This window comes from Leptomonas pyrrhocoris (genome assembly GCF_001293395.1).
Source record: "Leptomonas pyrrhocoris isolate H10 chromosome Unknown, whole genome shotgun sequence".
Lineage (NCBI taxonomy): Eukaryota > Euglenozoa > Kinetoplastea > Trypanosomatida > Trypanosomatidae > Leptomonas > Leptomonas pyrrhocoris.
Window position 1 is genome coordinate 509016 of NW_015438374.1, and position 25177 is coordinate 534192.

Sequence of the window (25177 nt, forward strand, 5' to 3'; positions counted from 1 at the left end):
AATTCTCTGTAACAGTTCCGATGAGGAACGGCTGCAGCGGCAAGACACGCTATTTTGTCTGGAGACGTGATCAGCGGTAACCAATATCTCCGTCTCAGTTTTTTTTCAAATGCTGAATAGAAGAGAGATGAGATAACGCAAAAGAAAGACATTCCACGTTGGGGAGCGAGGAAAGCACACACCAATGCTGGCGTGCGTGTGTGCGTGCTCCCCTTTTTTTTTGGCTGTTGAAGGGAACCACCGCTTACTTTTTTAATTGCTCTCTCTCTCTCGACGCAACTCTTCCTATCTTTCTTTAAAACAAACAAAAAAAAACGTAATGCTACTCCACTTGTTTTATCGCATCGTTCTCGTTGCGCATCAACGCAATGCGATGCGCGCGTTTCACTCTGCGTATCCTCCCTCCCATCTCCAGCACGCAACATCGAAAATGGTGCACTCTGCCGATCTCCAGTGGATGCTGGTCCGCCAGAACAGCCGCTTCCTGCAGAAGCGCGGCGGCATCCGCCTGAGCAACGACCCGTTCAACAACAACGGCAACTGGACGAAGCGCCAGTCGGGGTTCGTGAACGACAAGGCCGCTGTGGTGAAGCCGGCGAAGGGCGGCGCGATCTGCGTGACGGTGAAGGACGGCAGCAGCAACAACAAGCCGAAGCAGATGTTCAAGAAGTCTGTGCAGGCTGCCGGCGTGAAGGCGTCTGCCGTGAGCAAGGCCGTTGCCGCCGTGCGTCCGGACCTGGCGAACGTTGCGTTCCGCCGCGCGCGCCGCGTTGCCCGCATCGCGAGCCGCACGTCGAAGGTTGCCGCCGCGCGCAAGGCCCGCTCCGAGAAGATCAAGTTCTCGCGCAAGGCCGTCCGCCCGAAGCACTGAGGCGCCCGCCTGCCGTGACGGCTGCGTGGCGTGAGGTGCGATGCTCGACCGTTGGTGTGCGTCCCTCCCTGTTCGTTTTTCTTTCTCCTTTTTGCGCGCTCCCTTCTTGGTGTCCGACGCCTGCACCTCGTGCAGTAACTCGGTGGTGAGGAGGGGCGAGTTGCTTGTCAAACAAACAAATGAAATCAAAACCACGTTTATCTCCCCACAGTCTCTTTCCACAGGCGGCGATGCGGTGAGATGCGCTCAGAACCCCCTGAAAGGTGTTGCGGGTGCGCGTGGAGCATCATAGGGGCATTAGAAGAGGGCACGCGCTCTCTTTCGCCTGTGGGAGCGGACTGTCTGGGAGAACTTCATCGGTGCTTGAAGCGGCGTTGAAATGCTCCTTGTCGTGGCCGCTTGCCTTTCAAGCCGATGGCAAGAATGTGTCTGTGCGTGCCGTCGCTCAACACATCCGCACGGCGATGCCGTTCTGTGTTATCATCACTATTACTGTTACGGTTTCTACGGTTTCGACGTTATGCTCGATCTGTTGCCCACCTTTCTTCTCCGCCTGCGGCCTCTTCTCTTCTGTCCCTCCGCAGTCGTAGTAGTGTCGACTCCTACGTAATTCTTGTTTTTTCATAGCTCTTTGTTTCCGCCTGTTGTCGTTGTGGAGGCGATCGAAATAATAGAAAGTAGGTTGCTGGGCTTCTCCACTCTATTTGTTTAAATCCTTTGCATCTCGGATTGTAGGTGGCGGCCTTCGCGTCTCGACCCAACCGCGTGCAAGAGTGCGTCTTGTTTTCTTATCCATCCAGCATCGTTTTCTTCCGTGTGTTTGCTGCCGACTTGCGCTAAGACAGGTGCATTCAACATTGTCGATCCACGCACGCACACACCAACACCAACACCAACACCAACACAAAGAAGACGAGTTAAAGCATGCGGCTGAAGAGCACCGAGTTATGCTGCGCCTTCGCGTGGTCGCCGGCGGTGCTCGGCCACCCGCCCCTCCTCGCCACCGCCTCCTACAGCGGCGCGATGGACGAGAACTTCAGCAACGCCGCCTTCCTGGAGATCCGCCTCGTCGACGTGAAGGTGACGGATGAGACGGAGCTGCCGGTGGTGGGCCGGGTGCGGCTGCCGGACCGGGCCTACCGCGTCGACTGGTCCCCCTACACGGGCGACCAAGGCATCATCGGCGTCGCGTGCGGCAACGGCTGCGTGTACGTCTTCTCCGCGAAGGACGTCCTCGCCGAGGGTGCGAGTGGCGGGTGCGAGGAGGCAGGTGGGCGGCCGCGCGGGCTGCTCTGGACAGTGAAGGAGCACGCGGGCCACGCCGTCCGCGGCTTCCACTTCAACCCCTCCAAGCCGCACTTCTTCGCCACCGGGGCCGATGACGGGGTGTGGCAGGTCTGGACCCTGCAGGACGGCGCGACCGGCGGCATCTGCCCTCCGACCAAGATCTCCGTCATCGCGAACGTGCCAAACAGCGGCGCCATTGTGCACCTGCAGTGGCACCCGAAGTACGCCCACATCTTCGCGACGGCGACCGTGAGCGGGGTGGTGAACGTGTGGAACTTGAAGATGGCGACGCGGGTGACCGCGCTGAACGTGTCGAAGGCGTCGCACGGGGCGCAGATCACGGCGATCGCGTGGAACCCCACCGCGGCGACGCAGCTCGTCGTGGGGCTGGATGACGCCCACCCGGTTTTGCAGCTGTGGGACCTCCGCACCGGGGTCGTGCCGCTGCGCGAGATGGTCGCCCACACCGCCGGCATCACGGGGCTTGCCTGGTGTGAGCAGGAGGCGTCGATGGTGGCGTCGTGCGGCGGGGATGGCCGCACCATGTGGTGGGACCCGAACACGGGTGAGAAGCTGGGGGAGCTGCAGCCGGTGGAACAGTACTTGGTGGATGTGCAGTGGTGTCCGGCCCTGCCGGCGGTGCTCGCCACCTCGTCGTTTGATCCGCTGCTGTGTGTTTCCACGGCGCAGGACGTGGCCAGCACCGGCGGCGACCGGCTTGGGGCGGTCCCGAAGTGGCTCATGAAGCCGTGTTGTGCCTCGGTGAACATGTCACTCACCGTGGCCTCGCTCGTCCCCGGCACCAATCACGACTTGGCGCTCGACAACCTGCACAACGTCCCCATGAGCCCCCAGACGTCGGAGGATCAGCAGATGATGAAGCACCTGGCGAAATTCCCGATTGGGTCGCCGGAGCGGACGCAGTGGCTGCGCGACACCCACCACGAACTCCTGGCCGCCTTTGCAAGCGCGCAAAACTCCCGCCAGCCCATCCTGGACTTTCTGAACGCCGACCCGGACGCGGCGAAGGCGGCGGCCGGCGCAGCGACCGGGGGCTACAGCCGCGGCGCTGACGACGAGGACGACCCCTTCGCGGCCATCTCGCACGAGAACCAAAAGAGCTACGAGGACCGCAGCTCGGAGCTGGTGGCGAGCGGCAAGATCGACGAGGCGGTCGACCTGTGCATGGACGAGCACTGCTTCGACGACGCCTTCGCCCTTGCGTTTCTCAGCGGCGGGGAGTTGATCCGCAAGGTGCACCAGCGCTACGTCGAGTACATCGCCGCCAACAACCCGAAGAAGCGCCACGTGCTCTTTGCTGGAGCGATCGCATCCGGCGACTTCCGCACGCTGATCCAAGCGGACGTGCCGTGGAAGGAGGTGCTGTCGGCCATCGTGGCCTTTGTGACGGGGGACGGGTTTGCGGAGTCGTGCAACCTGCTCGGCGACGCCTTGCGCGATCAGCAGAACTACGAGGGCGCCTATCACTGCTACATCTGCGCCCGCAACGTGGACGCCGTCGTGGACCTCTGGCGGCTGGAGCAGCGCCCCTCCCGCGATGTGGTGCAGGACACCATTTTGTTGGAGGAGACGACGCAGCGGGCTGCGAGTGGCGCTTACTTGGCCCATTGCATGTGTGACTACGGGGTGAAGCTGCTGACCGATGGACACCCAGAGGAGGCGCTGCAGTACCTGCGGCGAGCCTGCCGCGTCGGCGACCACACCGCGGCGGTGCTGGTGGATCGTATGAAGTACTTGTTCGACGTCTCCCACGAAAAGCTGTCGGTGCCCTACGAACCGGCGCCGGTGTCGGACGAGCAGAGTCCGGCGTGTCAGGCGTTCCTCGCCGCTGCCGAGGCGCGCCGCATGCGCGAACTGCATGAACAGCAGCAGCAACAGCAGGCTCAGCAACAGCAGGCTCAGCAGCAGCAGCGCATGTCTCCGCACCCGAACGAGATGGCACAGCAGCAGCAGCAGCAGCAGCTGCAGCAGCAACGTCAGCAACAACCTCCGATGATGGGAGGCGGTTACATGCCTCAGTCCGCAGGGCAGTCTGCCAACGCCATGGGCGGCTTCCCACCGCTGCGTCCGCCGCAGCAACCATCCTTTTCCCAGCAAAACTACCAGCGCCCACCGTCAGATCACCCTGCCCCTTACACAGCACAGGCACCACCACCACCACCGATGCAGCAACAGCAGCAACAACCGTCTCGTAACTCATCAGGGCTCAACACACCAGCCCGGCCTCCGCTGATGCCGAATGCGTCCTCATCGTCGCTGCCCGGCCACACCTCCGCCCCTCCGCCTCCGCCGCCGCCGTCATCGTCGGGTGGGGTGTACAACGTGAACCACCATAACCCGGGTGCGATGCCCGGCATGCCGCCCCTGCAGGGTCCCGCTGCTCCACCACCACCCACAGCGGCATCCACACAGCCGTCGGCCCTCCCACCGAATCGCATGGGCTCACCCACCTCGAATGGGATGATGGGCCAGCCGAAGCCGCGGCTCATGCCGCACCCAGTCTCAACCTTCTCCTCGATGCGCCCGCCGAGCGCCGGTGGTGGGGCCTCGCCCACCGGCCCACCGCCGCCCTCTCAACAGCAGCTGCAACAGCAGCCGTCCGCCTCGATGGGCGGCTACCCCGCTGCTGCTGCTGCGGCGCCTCCACCGCTGTTGTCCAGCGCCCTCAGCCACTGCGCACCGTCGCAGCCGACGTCGCTCTACAACGTGACGGCTCAGCCTGCACCACCGATGCAGCAGCAGCAGCAGCAGCAGCAGCAGCAGCAGCCTGCCATGGCCGGTCCCCCGCCGCCGCGGCCTGGGATGGCAGCCGCCAATGCCGCCCCGGCAACCATCAGCCCACCATCTCAAAACGCGGCTCTCGCAGCGGTAAACCCGGCGCAGCTCCCTGCCCCGCTGCACGGACAAATTGTACAGCGACTGCAGCAGCTCGTGCCGAACATCGCCGACCCGCGCCGGCGTGCCGCCGTGGAGCAGGCGGCGATGGAGCTGGTCCGGCAGATGCAGCAGAACTTGTTGCCGGAGGATCTGCTGAAGATGCTGCAGTACTTCTGCAACAGCGCCGGCACACCAGCTGCGGCGCAGGTGTGGGCGCAGATTGCGGAGCGCTACGGGCAAGGCGTGCAGGCCTACGCAAATCTGCGTTACCTGTAAAAGAAAGGCAAAGGAAAAGATAATGAAAAAAAAGAAAAAGGTGCGAGACCGCCACAACAACAACAGCGAAAAGAGAATGCGAATAAGAGAGGAGGGGCGAAGAACGAAGCTCTACGGCGGGGGTCCTCTGTTGCTGCGGATGACCGCGACGCGTTAAACGAGCTGCATTTCCCTCTTCGTTTTCCCTTTTTCCGCCTCTGTTGTTTTTTCTTTCCCTCGCGTTTGCCGTGGAGTGGTTTTGTTGAGTTTCCGTGAAGAACAGCGGCTGAGTTTTTTTTAACTATTCTTCTTCTTTTTCTGTTGTTACCCCCTATCGTAGAGGCAGTGCGCTTTAGGAGTTTGTTGTGGCGGCGATCTGTGGTGTGTCTCTCTCTCTGTCGGGGCTTCGCTTTGGAATCGGTGAAGCTAATGCCGCCGCGGTTTGTGTTGACATCGCCGCAGAGGAGGTTAGTAATAATAAAGACGACGACAACAACGGGAGCAACAGAAGGAAAGGGTTGCATCGTTGTCTAGGCTGTGCACATGCGTATCTCCCTCTTTTTTTTTGTTTGTGTTGTGTGTTGCACGGGTGGGTGTGGGGTGTGTAGCACCCCGGTGGGCTGGTGCAGACCTTTTCATGGTTGTTGTTGGAGGATGATGATGAGAACGAAATCGTGAAGGGCGGTGTTGTGGAGAGTGAACGGGGGGTGTATTCGGTAGTCGCACTAATCGCTTTGATGTTGTCATGTGTGCATTCGCTAACCAGGCGTGTCCGCGTGTTGGTTCCTGATCTGTTTGTACTGGCTTCGAGACTCGTTGTGGCGGCCTTCTTTTTTTTTCTTCTTCGGTTGTTGCGGTTTCTTACGGATTTGTGGCTGAGTTGACGTCGCGTTGTTCTTTTTCTTGTCGTGTCTATGTTGAGAGGACCTTCTTACCCCCCCCCCCCTCCTTCCTCCCCCATTTCCACTGCCTCTTGGGGCTCTCACTGTACTTGTGCGTATAACCATTTTCAGAGAAAGGAAAAAAAGAAAGTCCCGCGCCTCCTCCTCCCAAAAGGAGTCGAGTACCAGCGCAGCTTCTTGACCTTGTCCTTCTCGGTCTCAGGGACGTATCTGTGTGCGTAAAACACAAACAAAAACAAGCAGCAGGAAGGACAAAGCGGTGTAGGACTAAAGGGAAACAAAAGAGCAGAGTTCTCGACCGTTTTGAGAGGCCCCACAGCAAACTCCCTTTCGCTGCACCTCAACGCGTCTGTGTAGGTGCCGCAACGTATTTCCTCCGAAAGCAACTGTACGCGGTCAAGGCTGTAGTGCCTCAGGGGCACTCAGAAAAAAAAAGCTTCTACGCCTCTGCTCCGTGTAGTTTCGGAAAAGAAAGATCGAAGGAGCGCACGACCGCCATCTACATTGTCGCACGCCCGCTGCTGGTGCAACGCCGAGCCTTTTCTTTGTACGCTACGGAAGTAAATCACTCTGCCTCCACCTCTCTCTTCTCACCACGCTTCCGTGTGAGCTACTTCCTTGTTTTCCCATCACAACGACGACAACAAATAACACGTCTTCTGTCCGACTCCGACAGTTTTACGGAGATCACAGCACTCGCAAGCGCAGAAGGGGCTGAACGAAAAAAGCCTACTCTCCTCGTCTTCTTTCGGTTGTTCGCATTCGTTGGGTACTCGAGTGAAGAAGCCCGTCCAACGAGTTCTCTCGCTCACCCACAACCATATATATAGTACGTATATACAACCTTTTCTTTTCCTGTTCCCCATGTCGTGGCAGCAGCCGACGGGCAACGTGAACCCGAACGCGCCATCCTTCACGCCTGGCAACTTCAATCCAAACCAACAGGGCGGCGCCTACTACCCCCAGCAAGGCGGCTACAACGGCAATAACAGCCAGTACGGCCAGCAATGGAGCTACAACCCACAGCAGCAGCAGCAGGGTGGGTACAACAGCAATTACCCACCTCAACAGGGCACCGGGGGCTATCAGGACCCTTACAACAATAACACCTACCAGCCGCAACAACAAGGCGGTGGTGGTGGTGGTTACTATCCTCGTGGCGGTTACGGCGGTCAGCAGCAGCAGCAGCAGCGGGGTGGGAACCGAGGTGGTAGCAACTACCCACAGCAGCAGCCGCAGCAACAGCAGGGCGGTTACAATTATAACAACAACGCGTACGTTCCACAGAACATGCAGCAACGCTACCAGCAAAACGAAGGCTATCAGCAGCAGGTCCAACCGCAGAACACGGCGCAGCCGCAGCCAGCTTCCCCGGCCTCCCCGACCGCGGCGACCTCCGACGCTGCGAGACTGTCCCTCGGGGGCGGTGCCACCCAGCCGGTGGTGCTGCCCAAGAAGAAGGGCGGCGGCACGCTCTCCCTGGGCAAGAAGAAGCAGGAGGTGGCCAAGGCGGCAGGGGATGCCGCGACGCCGCAGCCGGGGGCGAACACCCCAACGACGACAACAGCGGCGACGGCGAAGGAGTCGGGCGAGTCGCCGGTAGCGCCGGCCTCCGAGAGCGGGCCGGCCAGCCCGTCATCGCCGACGACCACCGCGGCGGACGAGCAGCCGACCAACGCCTCCTCTCCGGCGCCGGATAGCGCGACGAGCAAATCGGCGTCGCCGGCGCCGGCGAAGGAGACGGAGAAGGACCGCAGCAAGATGACGCCGGAGGAGCTGCGGGAGGCGGTGAAGAAGGAGATCGCGCGGCTGCGCTCGTGCAGCAAGAAGACGTACAAGCGCGACCCCCGCCCGCACTACAACATCGTATTCTGCGGCCACGTCGACGCCGGCAAGTCCACCATCTCCGGCCACCTGCTGATGGAGAAGGGGCTGGTGGACTCGCGCGAGATGGACAAGCTGCGCCGCGAGGCTGAGATCCACCACCGCGAGGGCTGGGAGTACGCGTACGTGATGGACGTGTCGGAGGACGAGCGGGCGAAGGGCATCACCCGCGAGACGGGCGCGGCGTACTTTGAGACGGAGAAGCGCCGTGTGACAGTGCTGGATGCGCCGGGGCACAAGGCCTTTGTGCCCTCCATGATCGGCGGCGCCACGCAGGCCGACATTTGCGTTCTCGTCATCTCCAGTCGCACGGGCGAGTTCGAGACGGGCTTCGAGAAGGGCGGGCAGACGCGGGAGCACGCCATGCTCGTCCGCACCTGCGGCGTGAAGCAGATGATCTGCGTGGTGAACAAGATGGACGAGATGAAGTGGAGCAAGGAGCGCTACGACGAGATCGTGGGGAAGCTGCGGCCTTTTCTGCGCCAGAACGGCTACAGCGAGGAGGGGGCGAAGAACCTGCTGTTTATCCCGGTGGCGGGCCTGACGGGGGAGAACCTGATTAAGCACGTGGACGCCGCTCACTGCGACTGGTACAAGGGCCAGACGATGATGGAGGTGATCGACGAGCTGATGCTGCCGGAGTCGAAGACGGAAGACGACGTGCTCTGCATCCCGCTCGTCGGCGCCTATAAGGACGACGGCAAGACCTACATCTACGGCAAGGTGGAGTCCGGCTCCATCGCTGTTGGCGAGAAGATCCAGGTGCTGCCGGCGAAGCAGGAGGCGGTCGTGGAGGGCATCTCCATCGAGTCGACCGAGTTTGAAAAGTGCTACCCCGGCGACAACGTCCACCTGCGCGTGCGTGGCATCGATGAAAACGATATCCACGGCGGCTACGTCGCCACCTCCATCCCGACCTCGCTGCGCGCCGTCGAGTTCTTCCAGGCGCGGGTGGTGATCCTCGACGTGCGCAACATCATCAGCGCCGGCTCGCGCGTGATGCTGCACATCCACGCCGCGCAGGAGGAGGCGTCGTTCCACAAGCTCTTCGCCAAGGTGGACCGGAAGACGAACGAGATTGTGGAGAAGGACCCGGCCTGCGTGAAGGCCGGCGATATCGTCATTGCGCGTATTGAGCTGGACCGCCCAGTGGTGATGGAGGTGCACAAGGACTTCGATAAGCTGGGCCGCTTTATGCTGCGCGATGACGGTAAGACGATTGCGATTGGCGTCGTGACGAAGCTGTACGAGTCGACCCACGAGTCTCTCGCCAAGACGGGTAAGTAGGAGCAGTGTGTGCACCTCATGAAGGAGAGGGGCAATGCGCAGAGGTAGTGGATGAAGAGTACGGTTGTGGTGGAGCTGTGGAACGCGTTTTTAGCGCGCACCGCACCGGTGGTGCGACAGACGCAGCACAAATTTGCTATGCTTCTTTCAATGTTAGTATTATTATTACTAATGTTTTTAATATTTTTCTTAACCATTCATTTAGGTTGATGTTCACGCCGTGTTTGTACAGGAAGGATGCTTCAGCGTTGGCCCCCTCCGTCCCTGTTGATCGGTACTAAACGCTATTAATGTTTTTGTTGTTTCCTCTATAAATAATTGTCGCGAAGGCAAGGGCGAAGAACGACTAAAAGGTGAAGTGAAATCTGGACAGACCTGGTCCTTTTTGTTTTTGAAGTAGTCTCATGAACCTGTTTCAGCTTCACTGCCTTGTCCCTGTATTCGCGTTCATCAGGGCGTTATTAAAAGTTGTTGTTTAATTAGTTTCCCGGAAAGAGGGAAATGCCATCGTAAAGGTATTTATTAGAAAGTCGTGTGCGTGTGAGAGAGGCGGAGGCAGAGAGATGTCTTTGCGATGGAGAACACAAATGTTGCTGTTTGTGAGAAAAGCTATTGCTGTCTTGGCTCCCAACAGGTCTTCTCCATCGGCTGTTGCGCGTGCACCTGCATGCGCTGCGGGCTGCGTTGAGGAGGAAAGAAGAAAAAGGAAATTTGGCTTTCACGTCCGTTTTGTTTTTTTCCTGAGCTGCATTGCTGGCGACATCAGCAGACGTGTTGTATGGCGGTGCAAAAGAACGCGCAAATACACGCCCACACAACGTGGAGCAACGTGAACCAATTCCTTCTTCCCTTTCCAGTATGATTTGTCAGCGCTCATTGATTCCCTCTTCGTTGAATTTTTCTCCTCTCCCACGTCCGCCTTCGTTCGAGTGCACTGCACAGCTGCTGACCCCGCACACGAACCCAGCAAACGCACACACACACACGCACACACACACGTGCTGTGCACCGATACATCACCACGCACATCACCATACAAAATTGCAAAAGGAAGTCAACAAAGGTACGGGCATGTTTTTCCATTCCCGAGCCTGCTGCGTGTCGGCCACGACGCTGCTGCGTGCACACCTCACCACGTCCTCCGCCCACCGACGCCTGCCAACGCCCCCTCACTCAGCAGCAGCAGCAGCAGCGGGAGGCAGCGGCTTCGTGTCCTGCGGCGCCGTCGCTACTTCGTCTCTTACGCTCTTTTCGACGTCGCAGGTCGCGGCGCGTGGAGGCAGCGGTGTGCGCGGCGCCTGCCACATCCAACAACGCTGCATCAGCTGGGACCCGCGCACCTGGGGTCGCACCGACATCGGCCGCAGCTCAAACCCGCAACTGGAGGAGGAGCTGCCGGAGATCTTTGCGAATCAGCCCACAGAAGTGGAGGACTACATCCGCCCTGACAAGAGCCTGTTTGAGCGGCTGGAGGATTTCTGGGACTGGGCGGTGAGTTTCTTGCAGCCGGTGGAGAAGCAGGTGGAGATCATGCGCGGTCTGCGTCACAACGGCTTTATGGGCATCGACATGGGCGGTTGGGGCCACGTTTTCTTTTTCTACGGCCTGTGTATGCGTCTGCTGACGCTGATTCCTTCCTTGTACAGCAACCGCAACTCCCTGCGCATGGCACACATTGGTCCGCAGATCTCTGAGATCACCAACGCGCAGACCAAGGCTAAGAACGACCGGACCCTCTCCTCGGCCGAGAAGCGCGTGATTAAAGACGGCTACAACCGTATGAAGTTCGCGCTTTGCAAGAAGCACCAATGCTCGCAGTGGAAGAGCTTCCTGACGATGCTGACCGCGCCTGTGACGATGTCGGCTTTCTTGTCGATTCGGCGGCTGGCCATGTACGAGACCGATCTCGAGATGGCACCCTTTCTGTGGGTGAGGGACCTGACAATGCCGGACCCGACCTACCTCCTCCCGGCGATTTGCGCGGGCATGTTCCTCTTGAACTTCGAGATGAACCAGCGCATGCAGCGCGGCGGCCGCAGCAGCAGTAGCATGTACATCCGCTGGGCCGTGCGCGCCTCGTCGGTGGTGGGCATCTACTTCTTCGCCTCGCAGCCGTCGGCGATGTTCGCCTACTGGATCGGGCTGTCCACGATGGGTCTGCTGCAGCCAATCTTGCTGCGCTGGCAGCCCTTCCGTGACTTCTTCCAGTTCCCCGACCCCCCGCAGGCGGCGAAGGCGCAGCTGATTTCGGAGATTAAGGGCCCCTCGTTGTATGAGCGGCTGTTTGCGACGCAGGAGGAGAAGGTGCGGCTGGAGGAGGCGCGAAAGGCGGAGCGGGCGAAGCGGAACGCGACTCGCATTGAGACGGTCGACGACTACGAAGTCGTCTTTGACGACGACGGCAGCGACAAGTTCAAAGGGAAGCGCAAGTAATCCGTGAAGGAGCCTTCCTTTGGTGATCCGTGCTGGATGGGTCACCTACACACACACACACGCAAAGGAAGCGATGCGCTGATCGCCAAGGGCGGGGAACGTCTTGTTTTGAGGCCGTGCTTGTGATGATTTCGTTTGTGTCTCTCTCCGTGTGTGTGGTGAGGGCCTTCGGTGTGCGTGGCCTCGTGTTGTTGTTGTTTGGAAGCTCGGGTTGATTTCGAACGGTTTGATCGTTGGAAACGCGGGCCTTATCTTTTTGCTTGTGTGCTTGTCTGATCTGATGGGCTGCTCACCACACACACACACACACATGCCGACTTCTGTGCGTATCCTTCTGGCTGTCTAGCGACTCCTGTTCACAATGTCTAACGTCCTCTTGCGTTGATCACTGGAAGCGAATGAAGAGAAAACAAAAAGAATCTGGCTCATCGCCACCTATAGAGACGAGCCAAGACAGCGACAGGCGCTGAGTGCGTCTACCCCTGTGAATCTTCATCTCGACATGGGAGGGGCTTGGAGGTGTCGCGACATTGCTGTTGTTGCTCAAGCGTAACGAAGAAAAAGAATGGAACTGTGCAAGAACACCTCATGAAGGAGCAAGGGTTTTTCATCACATGCGACTTCCTCGAGGCAAAAAGTACATAAAAAGGATGTATTCGCTGACAGGCACTTCTCGCGCAGGCCTCTCGTATTGCATCGAACTCGGCTCCTCCCTCCCTATCCTCTGGCTGATACTATTATTATGCCGTTCTCCGCAGTAGTTGTGGGAGGGGCACAGACTTCGCAAGCAGGCGCCACCGCACAGGCAACGGCTCGCACTTTGCGTCCTGACTTCCTATAATCTCTACTTGCACATCCATACGCTTACTGGCGCTGTCCACTACGTTAATGGAGCCGTCGCACAGCAGCGCCTCTGCCGGTGGGAGCGAAAAGGCGGGTGCACAGCACCGCAAGCGGCGGTCGAACGGCGGCGGTGGCGATGGCGGTCCACTCGAACGTGGAGCGATGCCGCCGACCAAGAGGAGCCGCAACGAGACATCACCTCATCCCTCGTCCACGTCGGCTGAGAAAGGCGCTTCACGTGCGGACAGAAGCGGAGCACACCCGAAGCGTGGCGGGCGGTACCAGCCACACTCGGGTCATGGCTCGCAGCGTCACCCCGCCTCCTCCACCACCACCCTCGCGTCGTCACCGTCGTCGTCGTCGTCCGTCTTTCGTCTTCGGGCCGCAGACAGACATTCGTTTCCTCCCTCGCGCGATTCATCGAAGTCGCCCTCCGTGTTCCAGGAGGGCCATCCAGCACCGGCGGCTCCCCACTCTGCCGCTGCGTCGCGCCTGCACCACCACCCCTTCAGGGCAAACTTCAACGACCACTTCGAAACCTCCACCGCGGCGCTGCGGGATGTGCTGCCGTTTGTGAAGGAGCTGCGCCAACTCCTGCGCCCCTCCACGCCGGAGCGCTTCACCGTGTACGACCCCTACTACTGCGCCGGCGGCATCGTGAAGGCGTGGAATGAGCTGGGCGTGCAGCACGTCCTGCACGAGAACCGCGACTTCTACGCGGACATCGCGCAGGGCACCCTTCCCGGTCCGTACGACGTGCTCGTGACGAATCCCCCCTTCAGCGAAGACCACATCTGGCGTCTGCTCGACTTCCTCGTCACGCAGCGGCCGCTGAAGCCGTGGGCCTTCGTCGCACCGGACTACATCGCGGCCAAACCGCAGTACAAGATGTGGGTGCAGACGTACTTCACGCCGACGGCGACGGTGCCCTCGCCTGGGCCGGCGGGGGCCGTGAAAGGGGCGGTGCGCCGACCACCCCCCTCCATCCCGTCGATCGCATCCATTCTCCCGCCGTTTCTGCTGCCGGCGGAGGCGGAGGCGGAGGTGACGGCGGCGACGGATGCCGCGGACCGGGAGGGTGAGAAAGGGGCTCCTGCTCCTCCTCCCACGACGACTGCTGCTGCTGCTGCTGAGGCGGCGCCGGCGGCCGGCGCTCCACCCACCGCCGCTGTTGCTGTCCCCGTCGGCCCTGAGCCGCTCTACATTATCCCGCGTGTTCGCTACGACTACGCGCACCCCCTCGGCGTCGGCCACGACCACTCCCACTTCAAATCGATGTGGTACGTCTGGGCGGGGCGGCACACGAGCGAGGTCCTGCGCGGGATCACCGTGGAGATCGCCGCACGTGGGCGTCATGCCACTTCTTCGTGGACGTCGTCATCATCATCGTCTCGTTCTGCTACGACTGCTACTGTTGCGGGCGCGGAACAGAATGCGCCGGTGACGGTGGTGAACGGCTACCAGGCGTTGATTGAAGGGCACTGCGTTGCAGCGACGGATCGCCGGCTGAATCCGGAGCGGCGTCGGCGTGGTGGGGCGGTTCCATCCCGTGGCGGTCACGGCCCGTCGCAGGGGCGCGGTGGACATCGCGGTGGCGACTCCAAAAGAGTTTTGTAATGCACCAGAGTTGGTCGTGTTTTTGGTTCTGCGTGCACGTGTCGTGCGTTTGCGACCGCTAGTTTACTTATGGCGTGCAAACGAAGGGGAAGGAGAAAAACAATCACACAGGCGGCGTCCCACGTCACCCGCTGCAAAGCGAAATACCACACCGTGCATGGATAGGACGGCGGGTTGTTGTGCCGCCATGGCCGTCGCGGAGCTGATTTGGCCGCGTGCATCTACGTCGCTGCTGCCAAAAACAGGTCAGAACAGCAGGAAAAAAGGAAAGCTGCGAAGGCGGTATCTCCGTTTTATGGAAAGGGAAAGAAAACTGGTCTCACCATTGCGTTTTATGCTGGCTTTACTATTATCATCTAATTCCCTTTCTTTCCTTTCCTCCTCACCTTCTCGTTCTCACTCTCCCTCTGTTTACCTTCCATGCACTCGCTGCCACGCACACACGCATCGACAACTTCCGCAGCTCCACCCCCTTTTAGCAGCCTCTCGCAAGCAACGATGACGATGATGAGCGTTCTCGCGAACGCGCTCCGCACTATTGCGAGCGCTGAGCGCCGCGGCAAGCGCCAGGTGCTGATCCGCCCCTCCTCCAAGGTGGTCGTGAAGTTCCTGCAGGTCATGCAGAAGCACGGCTACATCGGTGAGTTCGAGATCATCGACGACCACCGCGCCGGCAAGATCGTCGTGAACCTGAACGGTCGCCTGAACAAGTGCGGTGCCATCTGCCCGCGCTTCGACTGCGCCACCACCGAGTACGAGAAGTGGATGAAGAACATCCTGCCCTCGCGTCAGTTCGGCTTCGTGGTGCTGACGACCTCCCTCGGTATCATGGATCACGAGGAGGCCCGCTCCCGCAACACCGGTGGCAAGGTCCTCGGCTTCTTCTACTAAAACAAAAAAGAGCACTTTGCCTTTTCTGTTTTTGTTTCGTTAGAAGTTCCGAATGTGGTTGAGGGGACGAAGGATGCGCGAGTCCTCGCGAGTGTGTTGCATCGTACGGAGCACGTCCGCATCGGTACACCCGGCCGCGCCGAGTGCACCACTGTGTGGGGACGACCCGATTCTTCTTTCCGTCCACGCCCCGCGTGCTCGTTAAGGCAGCAGCTTGTCGCACTTCTTTGGAGTTCTTGGCTTTCTTTTTTCCTTTTTCTTTCGGTACACGGTTTCAAGAGAACACCGGGTTTTCTAGGCTTCTCGTGAGGGCGTAGTACATTGACAAACAACAACAAAAAAAACAGCAGCAGCAGCAACCAAAAACGTCCACACGACAGAGATAGGGAGGGTAAGCATCAGGCAAAAGTGGTAGAGCTGCGAGATGCACCCCGCCTTATCCCTTCCCTCCCTCCCTGCTGTTCACGCCTATGCGGAAGATATCTTTGTTTACTTTGGCGGGCGTGTGGAACATATTCATATGAACCCCCTCTTTCTTTTCCGAAAGAGTGGTCTCACTCATCGGGGAACCGCTTTTATGAAGCGAGGTGCATTCCACCTCCATTACGCTGCATCGAGTTACCATCTTCTTCGGTAAGATACTTCAATCGACCGCAGCTCTCTTCGACGTATTTTTAATGCAATTCCTCTCTGGCAACCTAAAGCATTCTATTTCTTTGGTTCCCTCCACTTTTTTTTCGGTTGTTCTCCCTGCTCCATTCTTTTCTCCTTTCAACTTCGCGGTTGTGGCCTTCATTTTTGGCTTCACAAACTGTACTTCTATGTTGTAGCGCGGCGTGTGTCTCTGTAGGTCCGTTCCTCTCGTGCTTGCGCCAATTCGTGTCTTGTTTTTTTGTTTTCTTCGTTGCTCTGTGCTGTTGCTTTCATAGCTAGAGTCAGCCTGCTTTGTGCTTCTTCGGGTCCTTGCAGCGGCGAGGAGGTGCGGAAAGCTACGCATCCCATACACCGGCTTAGCGATCTCAGCTTTTTCATAATACTGCACGGCAGCACCAGACTTCAAGCAGCGCGGCTTCCTCGATTTGTCCCCCCCCCTGTTGCCCTTTCTTTAGAAGGAAATTATATAATCTACTGGCTCCTTGTTGAACACCTCCGCGTTGCTGTACGCGTATCTTCTCTATAGAGTGGTTGTGTCTCTCTCTTCGTTAGCGCTATTCCCCTCTCGTCTTGCGCATTTCTTTTCCCCCCGTTTTCCCTCTCAACGAAACCCAAAGGAAGACCGAACATGGAGAGCGCAACGGCGATGTACTTCTCGCAGCGGCTCGCCTTCGAGCTGTCTGAGCCGGAGACGCACAGCTGCTCCGGTGTCGACCTGACGTGGGTGGACAACAAAGGACTGATGTACGCCGCCATCGTTTTCGCGGTGGTCTGCTGCTTTGTGTCGTTCGGCGATCTGCGCGAACACCTCTCACGCTTCGACTACCCCCAAATCCAAAAGCTGGAGATGCGCATTATCATGATGATCCCGATCTACGCCTTCTTCTCCGCCCTCTCGCTGCTGATGCCGCGCTGGCGCTTCTTTTTCGAGACGGTGCGGGACACCTACGAGAGCTTCGTGCTCTACATCTTCTTTATGCTGATGGTGTCGTACTGCGGCGGGGAGGGGGAGCTGCTGCGGTCGCTGAAGAAGAAGCGCTACAAGGGCATGCACCCCTTCCCCATGTGCTACATCCCGTCCTTCCCCCTCGACACGAGCTTCTACCTCCGCTGCAAACGGTGGGTGCTGCAGTGTGCGCTGGTTAAGCCCGTCGTGTCGTTTATTGCGATGGTGTGCCACCCCATCGGCATCTACCAGGAGGGCAGCTTCACGGTGAACAACGTGTACACCTACACCTGCATCATCGTAAACATCAGCCTCACCATGGCCCTCTACTACCTTGTGCTCTTCGAGATCGAGTGCGAGAAGGAGCTGCACTACGCCAAGACTTTCCTCAAGTTCTTGTGCGTCAAGTCCATCATTTTCTTCAGCTACTGGCAGTCCGTCGTGGTCAGCCTGGCCGCGTTGGCCAAGATCGTGTGCCTCGGCAGCACCGAAGAGGCCAAAGAGGCGAACAGCGCCATCATTCAGGACCTGCTGATGTGCTTTGAGCTGCTGCCCGTCGCTTTTCTCCACCGGGCCGCGTTCGGCCGGTCGAAGCTGGACGAGGAGATGGCGGCGGTGCCGGTGTACATGAAGGACAACAACACCGGCGATCTGCGCTCCAACGTGGACACGGCGCTCGACGTCAACGACATCATCGATGACACCTTTGGCACGATCTTCTTCCGCAAGGGCAAGCTGGTGGATCAGGAAAACGACAGCGACAACGAGGAGGACTACGGGCAGGCTGCGGGCAATGCCGACGACGGCGGCGGCGGTGGCGGTGCTGCGGCCTCTGCCGGTGCGAGCAGCGGCACCAACGCGTACAACTTCGTCACGAACGCCGACAGCCTCGCGCGGGACCCGACGTTGGAGGAGTTGGTGCGGCACGCCATCGCGACGGACTACGGCGTGCGGGCCGACGGCATCTTGCACTACGACGCCGACAGCGACCGGGAGGAGCGCAATCAGGACATGAACTTCGCCGACACCGATGTCATTCTGCGCCGCTCCAAGTACGAGACGGCGGCGCAAGATGTCAAGGTCGACACGGATCTCCTGCGCTCGCACCAGGTGGCGCAGGGTGGCGCGACGCCGCAAATTTATTGCGTCGTGTGCGGCCGCTTTGATCGGGAGATGGTCCGCCGCCGCAACGGCTACAAGTGCAAGGAATGCGTCGGCACGAAGAGCAAGTCGCTGCTGCGGGTGCGGCAGCGGGAGGCGAATGAGGGGGAGGAGATGATGATGTCGCCGCTGTCGTCGCAGAGTCGGCGTGGCGGGCGCCTGGGGCACAACACGAGCGCGGTGATTGTCGCGGAGAACGTCAGCGATGACGCTGGACAGGGCGGCAGCGCGTATCCAACTGCGCGCGGTGCTCCGCCGGATCGATTTGCCTCGGCGGGTCCATCGTCGATGATGGCTGATCAACGCCAGCAGCAGCAGCAGCAGCAGCCGTTGCCGCAACCACAGGACGACGACGACGAGCTTTACGTGCAGCCGATGCCGGCCGAGGCGAACGCGGACTTGGTGGGCGTAGCGCGTTTGTCGCTTGAGTCCGGCGCCGCGGCTCGCCTCACCGCCCCGGCGACGGCCATTGCAGAGGGCTTTGCGAACTTGCAGCAGGTGCTGCGTCAGACGTTTAAGGGCGACGACAGCGGTGGTGGGAGTGCGGGGTACAGCGGGGCGGCGGTGCCTCCAACGGTGCCGCTGCCACCCCGCGCTTCGGCGGGACCGCCGCCGGCCCGCTCGCCCTCGCCGGCCGCTGTGTCACCCCCCGCCTCCTCCGCGCCGACAGACGCAGACGCAAACGCTGACAACTAAAAAAACACACACACACACCAGCAAGATTTATTTTTAGTACCATTATTTGCGCCTGCCAAGAATTGAAATGCACCCTCATCTATCAAGCCCCTCCCCCTCTCCCCACAAAGAGCTTTCGGTCTCCTTTTTTATTTGCTGTTGTGGAGCGCATTGATTTTATCTCGTAAAGGCGTGACAGCGCGTTGGATTGCTGGTTTTTCCTTTCCACTGCCTATTTTTCCTCCGATTTCGTCGTGTGTGAGTTCCCCTCTTTGTCGTCGTTGTGCGTTCACCATCGGATCAGTTCTGCGCTGTCGAATACCATATCTTTTCTTTTTATGCTTGTTTTCGTAGTTGTTTACGGTGAACATGCGGGCGAGGGGCGGGGCCACAGCGGCGTTGTGGTGGCTCGTGCCTTCGTAGAACACACGTCAGTTGTTTACTTTCCCGTTTTTTTTTCCCTATTCGCTCGCTCTATCGCCACTTGAGTTTGATGCAGCTCTTCTGCCTTTGTTTGCTCTTGACCACGTTGCTTTCAATATATCTCTATACCGTTTGCTCAGCTTTCACTTCTACTTCGGTCTGACGACTTCTCGTTGTTTCCCATTTTGAGGATCCATCGCCACCTACAAACAGGAAAAAGAAGGGAAAAGATCTAGAAAGGGGGCTCCCTGCTCGTCAACGTCACATCTCCTCAAAAGAGAGCATTACGGCCCACCGGCGTGTCACGTGCCTTTTCGTAGTGGAATACGTCGGAGCTGCTGTCGCTGTGGCGCTTTAGGGGATAGCCACCGGTGAGAAGCGTGTGGAAGCCGACAGGAACCCGCGAGAGAAAAGTCATTAAAGCAAAGGGGACTCTCTATGCCTCCTGTTGTCTCCCTGATAGAGGAGCTTCAGGGCGATGTTGAAGAGGAAGACGAAATACACACACAAAAAAATGCGTCGATGCTTTCGCGGTTCATATCGGCTGCGTTTTTTTTTTCTTAATTTGTCTGGATTTGTATCTTCCCCCCTCCTTTTCTTTCACCTTCGCTTTTACTCTTTTCGCCGGTCGTTGCGGCGTCGGCCACGCTTCAAATTCATTTCCGCTACCACCGCACTCCCCCCTTCCCATTCATCGCCGCCTCCCCTTCATCGCCGCTCAGAGCCGTACGTAACTGGCGTCGGAAAGCTTCTGGTCGTGAACCGCCGTGTGGCTTCCCTCGCACCATACAAAAACAAACCAAAGAGCGGCCCTTTGTTTTTTCTTCTTTCCAATACCTCTTCTTCTTCTTTGTTGTTGTCTCACAAAGAGTTTCCATTTATTTAGTTATCATTTTTTTTCTTTGAATCTAGTCGAGACTCCTCCCTGTCTCCTAGAACGTGAGAGAACGCGCCAGTGATGGCTTGAAGCAGAAACGCTCGTACATTTCGTATGCACCTGTTACGCACGCAGTAAACAGCAAGGACAAGTATTATTCGTGTACAGAGCATATAGTACCGAGTTTTGAAGCACAGAAACATTCGTCTGAAGTTTAAAAAAGAAATCCTGAAAAGGAAAAGGAGCAATAACCAGCAACGACAAAAACTGTTTTCCGAGCGACGAATAGAACGAGAGAAAAAAAAAATATATAAAGAGATACCTTAACAGTTGAGCGCGAAACTACATAGCCCGTAGCCACCTGCCAGCCACCCCCTTCCCTTCCTTTGGTTTTTTTTTCCTTGTTTCTGTCGTATTCTGACAAACGTGAAGGAGCGTATACTCTGTCTTTTCGAAGTAAAAGTTTAGCTCTTTTGTTTTTTGTTGGTCCTCTTTGTCTCGTCTTTTCTTCTGTCTTCCCCCCTCCTGTTCCACTTCACCTACGCACGTGCGCACGCTCTCCCGCCTCCGGCCTCCCTCCTTCGAAGTCATGCCAGTAGAGGTAGCCAACGGCGAGGATGTGGACTTCTCGGAGTACTGCATCCTGCAGAGCAATGACCACCCGCCTGTAGAGTTCAAGGTGTCCCGCGAATCTGCGAAGATGTCGGGCCTGCTGAAGGACATGCTGGATGACCAGGAAGGCAATGAGGCGATCATCCCCATCCCGAACGTGTCCGGCCAGACCCTGCGTCTCGTGCTGGAGTACATGGAGTACCACTGCGGCAACCCGGCCCAGCCCATCGAAAAGCCCCTCAAGACCACCATCGACTCGCTGGTCTGCGACTGGGACAGCAATTTTCTCTTCAACCAACTCCTAAAGAACCACGATGAGAAGCAGCACGAGGTGCTCATCGACGTCATCATGGCGGCGAACTTCCTCAACGTGCGCGACCTGCTGGATCTGACCTGCGCCTGTGTAGCCAGTATGATCCGCGGCAAAACAGCCGAGCAAATCCGCGTGCTCTTCAACATCGAGAACGACTTTACTCCCGAGGAGGAGGAGAAGATCCGTGAAGAGAACCGCTGGTGTGAGGAGTCGTAGGGAAACACCTGTGTGACGAAAAATACAAGAATTGTTTTTGTTTCTTCTTCCTGTTTTTTTGCTATTTGGGTGAGTTGCGTCTGTGCAGGGGGAGCGTGCGAAGCAGCGCGTAAGTCTAAGCGTAAGTAAACTAATCTTTTAAAAGTATCTACAGTCACTTGGAAGAAAACAAAATAAGTCTGCGTGCGTGATCATGTAGTTAGTTGTTGACGTGATTTCTTCGCCTGCGAATGCAAGTCTCCCCGTTTTCCTTCTGTGTTGTTTTTATTGGAGGCGTTTGTTGTTGGTTCTGCATCGATCTATTCCGATTTCCTTGAATGCAAGTTGGCGGCTGCACGTCACGTACCTGCAGGATTCTTACTGCGTTGCTTGACATGGTGTTGCGCGTTCAAGAAGCGGGGAATCAAACGGCGCAACATCGAAATCAAAAGCGCGATGGTGGTCTCGCTGTAATTCTCGCTTCTTCTGTTTGTGTTTGTGTTGCCGGCGCTTCTCTTTCTTTTCTTTTCCCCTTTTTCTCCTCTTTGATTGCGAGAGAAGACCCGCGGCACGGTGGGCGTGACGGCTCTATTACTACTACTATCACTTTTGTTGGTTTCTTTCTTCTTTTATCTGATCTCTTCTCCTCTTTGCTCTTACATTTTTCTCGCTTCCTGTCGCTTCGTACTGTATTCGTTTGATTCAGTTTCCTTTCGAATTTTCTTTTGCCTTTGTTTCGTGGTTTTCTACGGTGCCACTGTAGGTTAGATGTAGGCGCACCCTCTGGGAGAGAACGCCCGCGCCCGCCACCGTTGATATCACACGTTTTGGCTGAAAGGCAGACCTGGATCCATTGATCAAATCAAGAATGAGAAGAGAGCGGCCAACTGGCGAATCGTGTTGCAGCATGCAGAGACACAAAAATAACCAGGAAAGAAGAACGAAATGAGGAGAGACAGCAAGACGGTAGTCGATGGGAATGGGGCGGCTGACTCGTAGTGTTGGCTCTCAGCACCACGGCCATTCTTTGAACTTTGCTGCTGCCGTTTTTGTGTTTGTCCTTCAGATGACATTTTGCTGTGTGTGTGTGTGTGTGTGTACAACGTTGTGTAGCTATTACTGTTATGATTGAGCGTCTTTGCCTTTTCCTTTTCGCTGTGTCTCGTCCCCACGATCTGTGCGTGAGTGAGTGTGTGTTTGTGCCTCCCTTCTTTTTTTCCTTCCCCCCATTTTTCCCTCGTAAGCAGCCGAACTTTATTTGGATTCCGTTTGATTAATATATATATATATCTTTCTCTTGTGTTTCTCTTTTCTTTTTCGCAAACTGTCTCTGTTTTGGGGAGGTGCACCGCGGCTGCATCACGTGCTCCCCAGTTTGTCTTGACATCTCCTCAGCTTTTCTGCATGTTTATTTACTTTATATATATATTTGGGTTTTTTTTTTGCTTCGGTTGTACTCTGCTGGAAAGGAAGTGCTCGCGGGGATCAGGGAGGTCGGAAGGAAAAGGAGGGAGCAATACTCGTGATACGACAACCCAAACGGCGTATGCGCTGCTGTGCGTATTCACGAGGGCGGAGAAACGAAAGCGGCAACAAGAACAAACAACCACACACACACACACACACATACATAACCAAACGCAAGCGTAGATCGATTACCATCACCTTTGCTGTGTGATGGTTGTCGATAAACCAAGTGATGCGGCAATATGACGGCTCTTTTGATTTTTGGTGAAGGGCTACTCCACGCATTTCGCACCTTCGCAAGAGCGCTTCTCCGATTTCGTTTCTTTTTTTGGTTTTCTAAGTCTGCCTTGGCGTCCTTTTATTATTATCTGAAAGTGTTCTCCCGCCACTACTTCTATAATGTTTTTTATTGTTATTATTTTCGTTTTCGTGCTGAGAAATTATGAAGCTTTAAAAAAAAAAAAAGAGGAGGCTGTAAAAGAGAATCGTTGTCTCGGACGAGTAAGCAACGACCTTGGTTTTTTTTTTTGCCCGTAATACCCCGCCAAAAAAACCCCAAACAACGACAAATGCAAATACATTTAAAAGAGTCTGAAAAAGAAAACTGAGAAGAGCCCAAGATCAAACTACCTCTTTTCTAGTTTTTTTTTTGTTTCTGTTTTTCACCTCTTCTCTTCTCTTCTCTTCTCTTCTCTTTAAGCGCGCAGCACCGAGGTATAGCAGTCACACCGCACGTGGAAAAGCTAGAGCGTGCTGTTTGTGCGGTTGCTGATGCGAATGCATGGCACGCCTGCGTTGTCGGCGCTCTTTCTTCTTTCGCTGTTCGTTTCTTCTACACCTAGATGATGTACGGTCGTAAACCCCCTCCTCTCCTCAAAAAAGGTTGAAAGCGATCGATATGTACTCATGTATATCTCTCTAAACGCCGTTGCGCAACGTGTTGTGCTCCCCTCTCGTTTGGCTTCCCTGGCCACCCCAGTACGGCTGGGTGGGGGGGGGGGGCATGCGTGTGCTAGTGGGTACCGATGTCAGTGTATGTGTATGTGTGTGTGTGTGTGGTGTGAGTTTCTCGAGGTCAGGGTGCGCCTGACGGGATCATCACGGAAGAGTTAAAGGAAAAGGGGGAATAAACAAAACAAATAAAAACAAAGAGAAAGAGTATTAAAACAAAAACCCACGTGGAATTGCCGCAATTAGTTCCGCCTTGTTTTAAAAAGACACCAAACAACAATACCTTGAAAAAAAAAAACCCCAATGCAGACAACAAATTATAGTATTCATACGCTGAGGTTGCTATGGACAGCTGCTAATTCTTTTTCTTCGGGTTTTTTTTTTCTGAGCTATCCGTCTGTTTCGCTTTCCGTTTTTGCCCTTCTCTCGTAGGTGCCACAGGGAGTAGCGCCTAACGCTTTGGCTTCGTGCGAGAAGCGGCATTCGACGTTTGCGAATCTCCTCCTGTTTTATCGAATGCCTCTGGGAACAGCAGTAGAACAGTTCTCGAGGTAAATAAAAGGGACGGGGAAGACACTTCCGCATTAACTTCTCTTCTTCCGTCTCTCTCTCCCTCTCCCGCTGCCTTTCTCGAACGTTGAGTGCGTTGGAACTCTGTTCCACTGGCGCTCTCGTCCTCTCAGGACTCTCTGCAAACAAACGAAAGACCTCCCCCTCCCCTACTCAGTCTTCGTCACACATTTCCACTTCCTATTCGTCTCTTCATCATCTCTGCACCCACCAAGCGTATTGCAGTGTAATTCGGCGTTTTTTGTGCACACGAGTACGGAGGGGAGCTCGCCTTTTCTTCCCGTTGTTTGCTGCTCTTCGTATTCTTCTCCTTACTGTTTTTCTTTATTTCTTTTTTCTGTGGTTACGGTGTGCAGAGCTTTCTTGTTATATCGGTGCCTCGTCATGATTTCAGTACGACGACGCATCGCTGTTACGCACATACAAGTTCATACACGCCCACGGGCACCAGGTTTTGTGAAGTATTTCTGTGATCGGACGTTCTGCGTCCTCGACGCGCGTTGGCCTTTCCTCTGATTTCTGCCAGGCGAAGAATCGAAGCCGCCGCCCTACAAACACCAGAAAGAACAAAAAAAAGTACAGAGGGCGAAGTAACGAGAAAATAAGTAAAAGGACAAAGGCCAAGGGCAAGATATTTCCAAAAAGGAGAAAAAACGTCGAGCCGAACAGGCTGTCTTTGTTTACCAAGAAAAAAACTTGTTTGTTCTCGCAACGTTGCCACCGTTCTTGTCATCACGACCTGTTTATTTACTCTTCTGCTGCTCCTTTGCTTTATCTGCTTTACGTTCCCTTTTGTTCTTTATTGTTGTCGCTGTTGACGTCTGTGAAGCCAATACTCAAGCTTGAACGTATTATCTTTTTTTTCCCGTTCTGCAACTTTGCTTACGGACGTACCTCAACTCTTGTTAGCCTTCTCACCTCTCTTCTACACCGTATTCTTTTCGGGCGCAGTGTCTCTCTCTCTGTCTCACTGCGGTTTTTACCATTTCGGCGTCTAGGTGTTCGTTATATGACCGCGTCGCCTCCGTGTCGGCTGTTCCTTGTTGTTTCCCTTCCTTTTACTTTTACTACTATTAATATATATATATATTTTTGCTGCCTCCTTAACCTCTCTCTCTCTCTCTCTCTCTACTCCACATATCTCTTCTGTTGCGTCTTGTTGTTG

General features: G+C 56.4%; 9 protein-coding genes across 13 annotated transcripts in view; all 9 read left to right on the forward strand.

The window, feature by feature from the left end:
- Window positions 1-413: 413 nt before the first annotated feature.
- ABB37_07414 (putative 60S ribosomal protein L28) lies at window positions 414-871 on the forward strand (the record flags this gene model as incomplete). Its single annotated transcript, XM_015806053.1, has 1 exon — window positions 414-871. The coding sequence occupies exon 1, from the start codon at window positions 431-433 to the stop codon at window positions 869-871; it is 441 nt and encodes a 146-aa protein (XP_015655530.1). The 5' UTR covers window positions 414-430.
- Window positions 872-1453: 582 nt separating this feature from the next.
- Window positions 1454-5332, forward strand: ABB37_07415 (putative protein transport protein Sec31; the record flags this gene model as incomplete). The annotated part of the gene is made up of 1 exon (XM_015806054.1): window positions 1454-5332. The coding sequence occupies exon 1, from the start codon at window positions 1796-1798 to the stop codon at window positions 5330-5332; it is 3537 nt and encodes a 1178-aa protein (XP_015655531.1). The 5' UTR covers window positions 1454-1795.
- A 1555-nt stretch (window positions 5333-6887) lies between these two features.
- On the forward strand, window positions 6888-9384 carry ABB37_07416 (putative eukaryotic release factor 3; the record flags this gene model as incomplete). Its single annotated transcript, XM_015806055.1, has 1 exon — window positions 6888-9384. The coding sequence occupies exon 1, from the start codon at window positions 7078-7080 to the stop codon at window positions 9382-9384; it is 2307 nt and encodes a 768-aa protein (XP_015655532.1). The 5' UTR covers window positions 6888-7077.
- An 857-nt stretch (window positions 9385-10241) lies between these two features.
- On the forward strand, window positions 10242-11817 carry ABB37_07417 (putative mitochondrial hypothetical protein; the record flags this gene model as incomplete). The annotated part of the gene is made up of 1 exon (XM_015806056.1): window positions 10242-11817. Exon 1 carries the CDS (start codon window positions 10456-10458, stop codon window positions 11815-11817), a length of 1362 nt encoding a protein of 453 aa, XP_015655533.1. The 5' UTR covers window positions 10242-10455.
- A 756-nt stretch (window positions 11818-12573) lies between these two features.
- ABB37_07418 (hypothetical protein) lies at window positions 12574-14277 on the forward strand (the record flags this gene model as incomplete). Its single annotated transcript, XM_015806057.1, has 1 exon — window positions 12574-14277. The coding sequence occupies exon 1, from the start codon at window positions 12706-12708 to the stop codon at window positions 14275-14277; it is 1572 nt and encodes a 523-aa protein (XP_015655534.1). The 5' UTR covers window positions 12574-12705.
- Window positions 14278-14738: 461 nt separating this feature from the next.
- ABB37_07419 (putative mitochondrial 40s ribosomal protein S15a) lies at window positions 14739-15168 on the forward strand (the record flags this gene model as incomplete). 2 transcript variants are annotated; one of them, XM_015806058.1, is made up of 1 exon in its annotated part: window positions 14739-15168. In XM_015806058.1, the coding sequence occupies exon 1, from the start codon at window positions 14776-14778 to the stop codon at window positions 15166-15168; it is 393 nt and encodes a 130-aa protein (XP_015655535.1). In that variant the 5' UTR covers window positions 14739-14775. The 2 variants fall into 2 exon arrangements, with proteins under 2 accessions (XP_015655535.1, XP_015655536.1); XM_015806059.1 differs by having other exon boundaries at window positions 14755-15168.
- An 828-nt stretch (window positions 15169-15996) lies between these two features.
- Window positions 15997-18625, forward strand: ABB37_07420 (hypothetical protein; the record flags this gene model as incomplete). The annotated part of the gene is made up of 1 exon (XM_015806060.1): window positions 15997-18625. Exon 1 carries the CDS (start codon window positions 16451-16453, stop codon window positions 18623-18625), a length of 2175 nt encoding a protein of 724 aa, XP_015655537.1. The 5' UTR covers window positions 15997-16450.
- Window positions 18626-19747: 1122 nt separating this feature from the next.
- Window positions 19748-21045, forward strand: ABB37_07421 (putative S-phase kinase-associated protein; the record flags this gene model as incomplete). The annotated part of the gene is made up of 1 exon (XM_015806061.1): window positions 19748-21045. Exon 1 carries the CDS (start codon window positions 20494-20496, stop codon window positions 21043-21045), a length of 552 nt encoding a protein of 183 aa, XP_015655538.1. The 5' UTR covers window positions 19748-20493.
- A 2144-nt stretch (window positions 21046-23189) lies between these two features.
- Window positions 23190-25177, forward strand: part of ABB37_07422 (putative ABC transporter) — a gene marked incomplete at its 3' end in the record, with an annotated part of 8504 nt that continues 6516 nt past the window's right edge. The window contains exon 1 of one of the 4 annotated variants that reach the window (XM_015806062.1): window positions 23190-25177. This exon is cut by the window's right edge and continues 6516 nt beyond it. The other 3 variants (XM_015806063.1, XM_015806064.1, XM_015806065.1) reach the window with 3 other exon arrangements.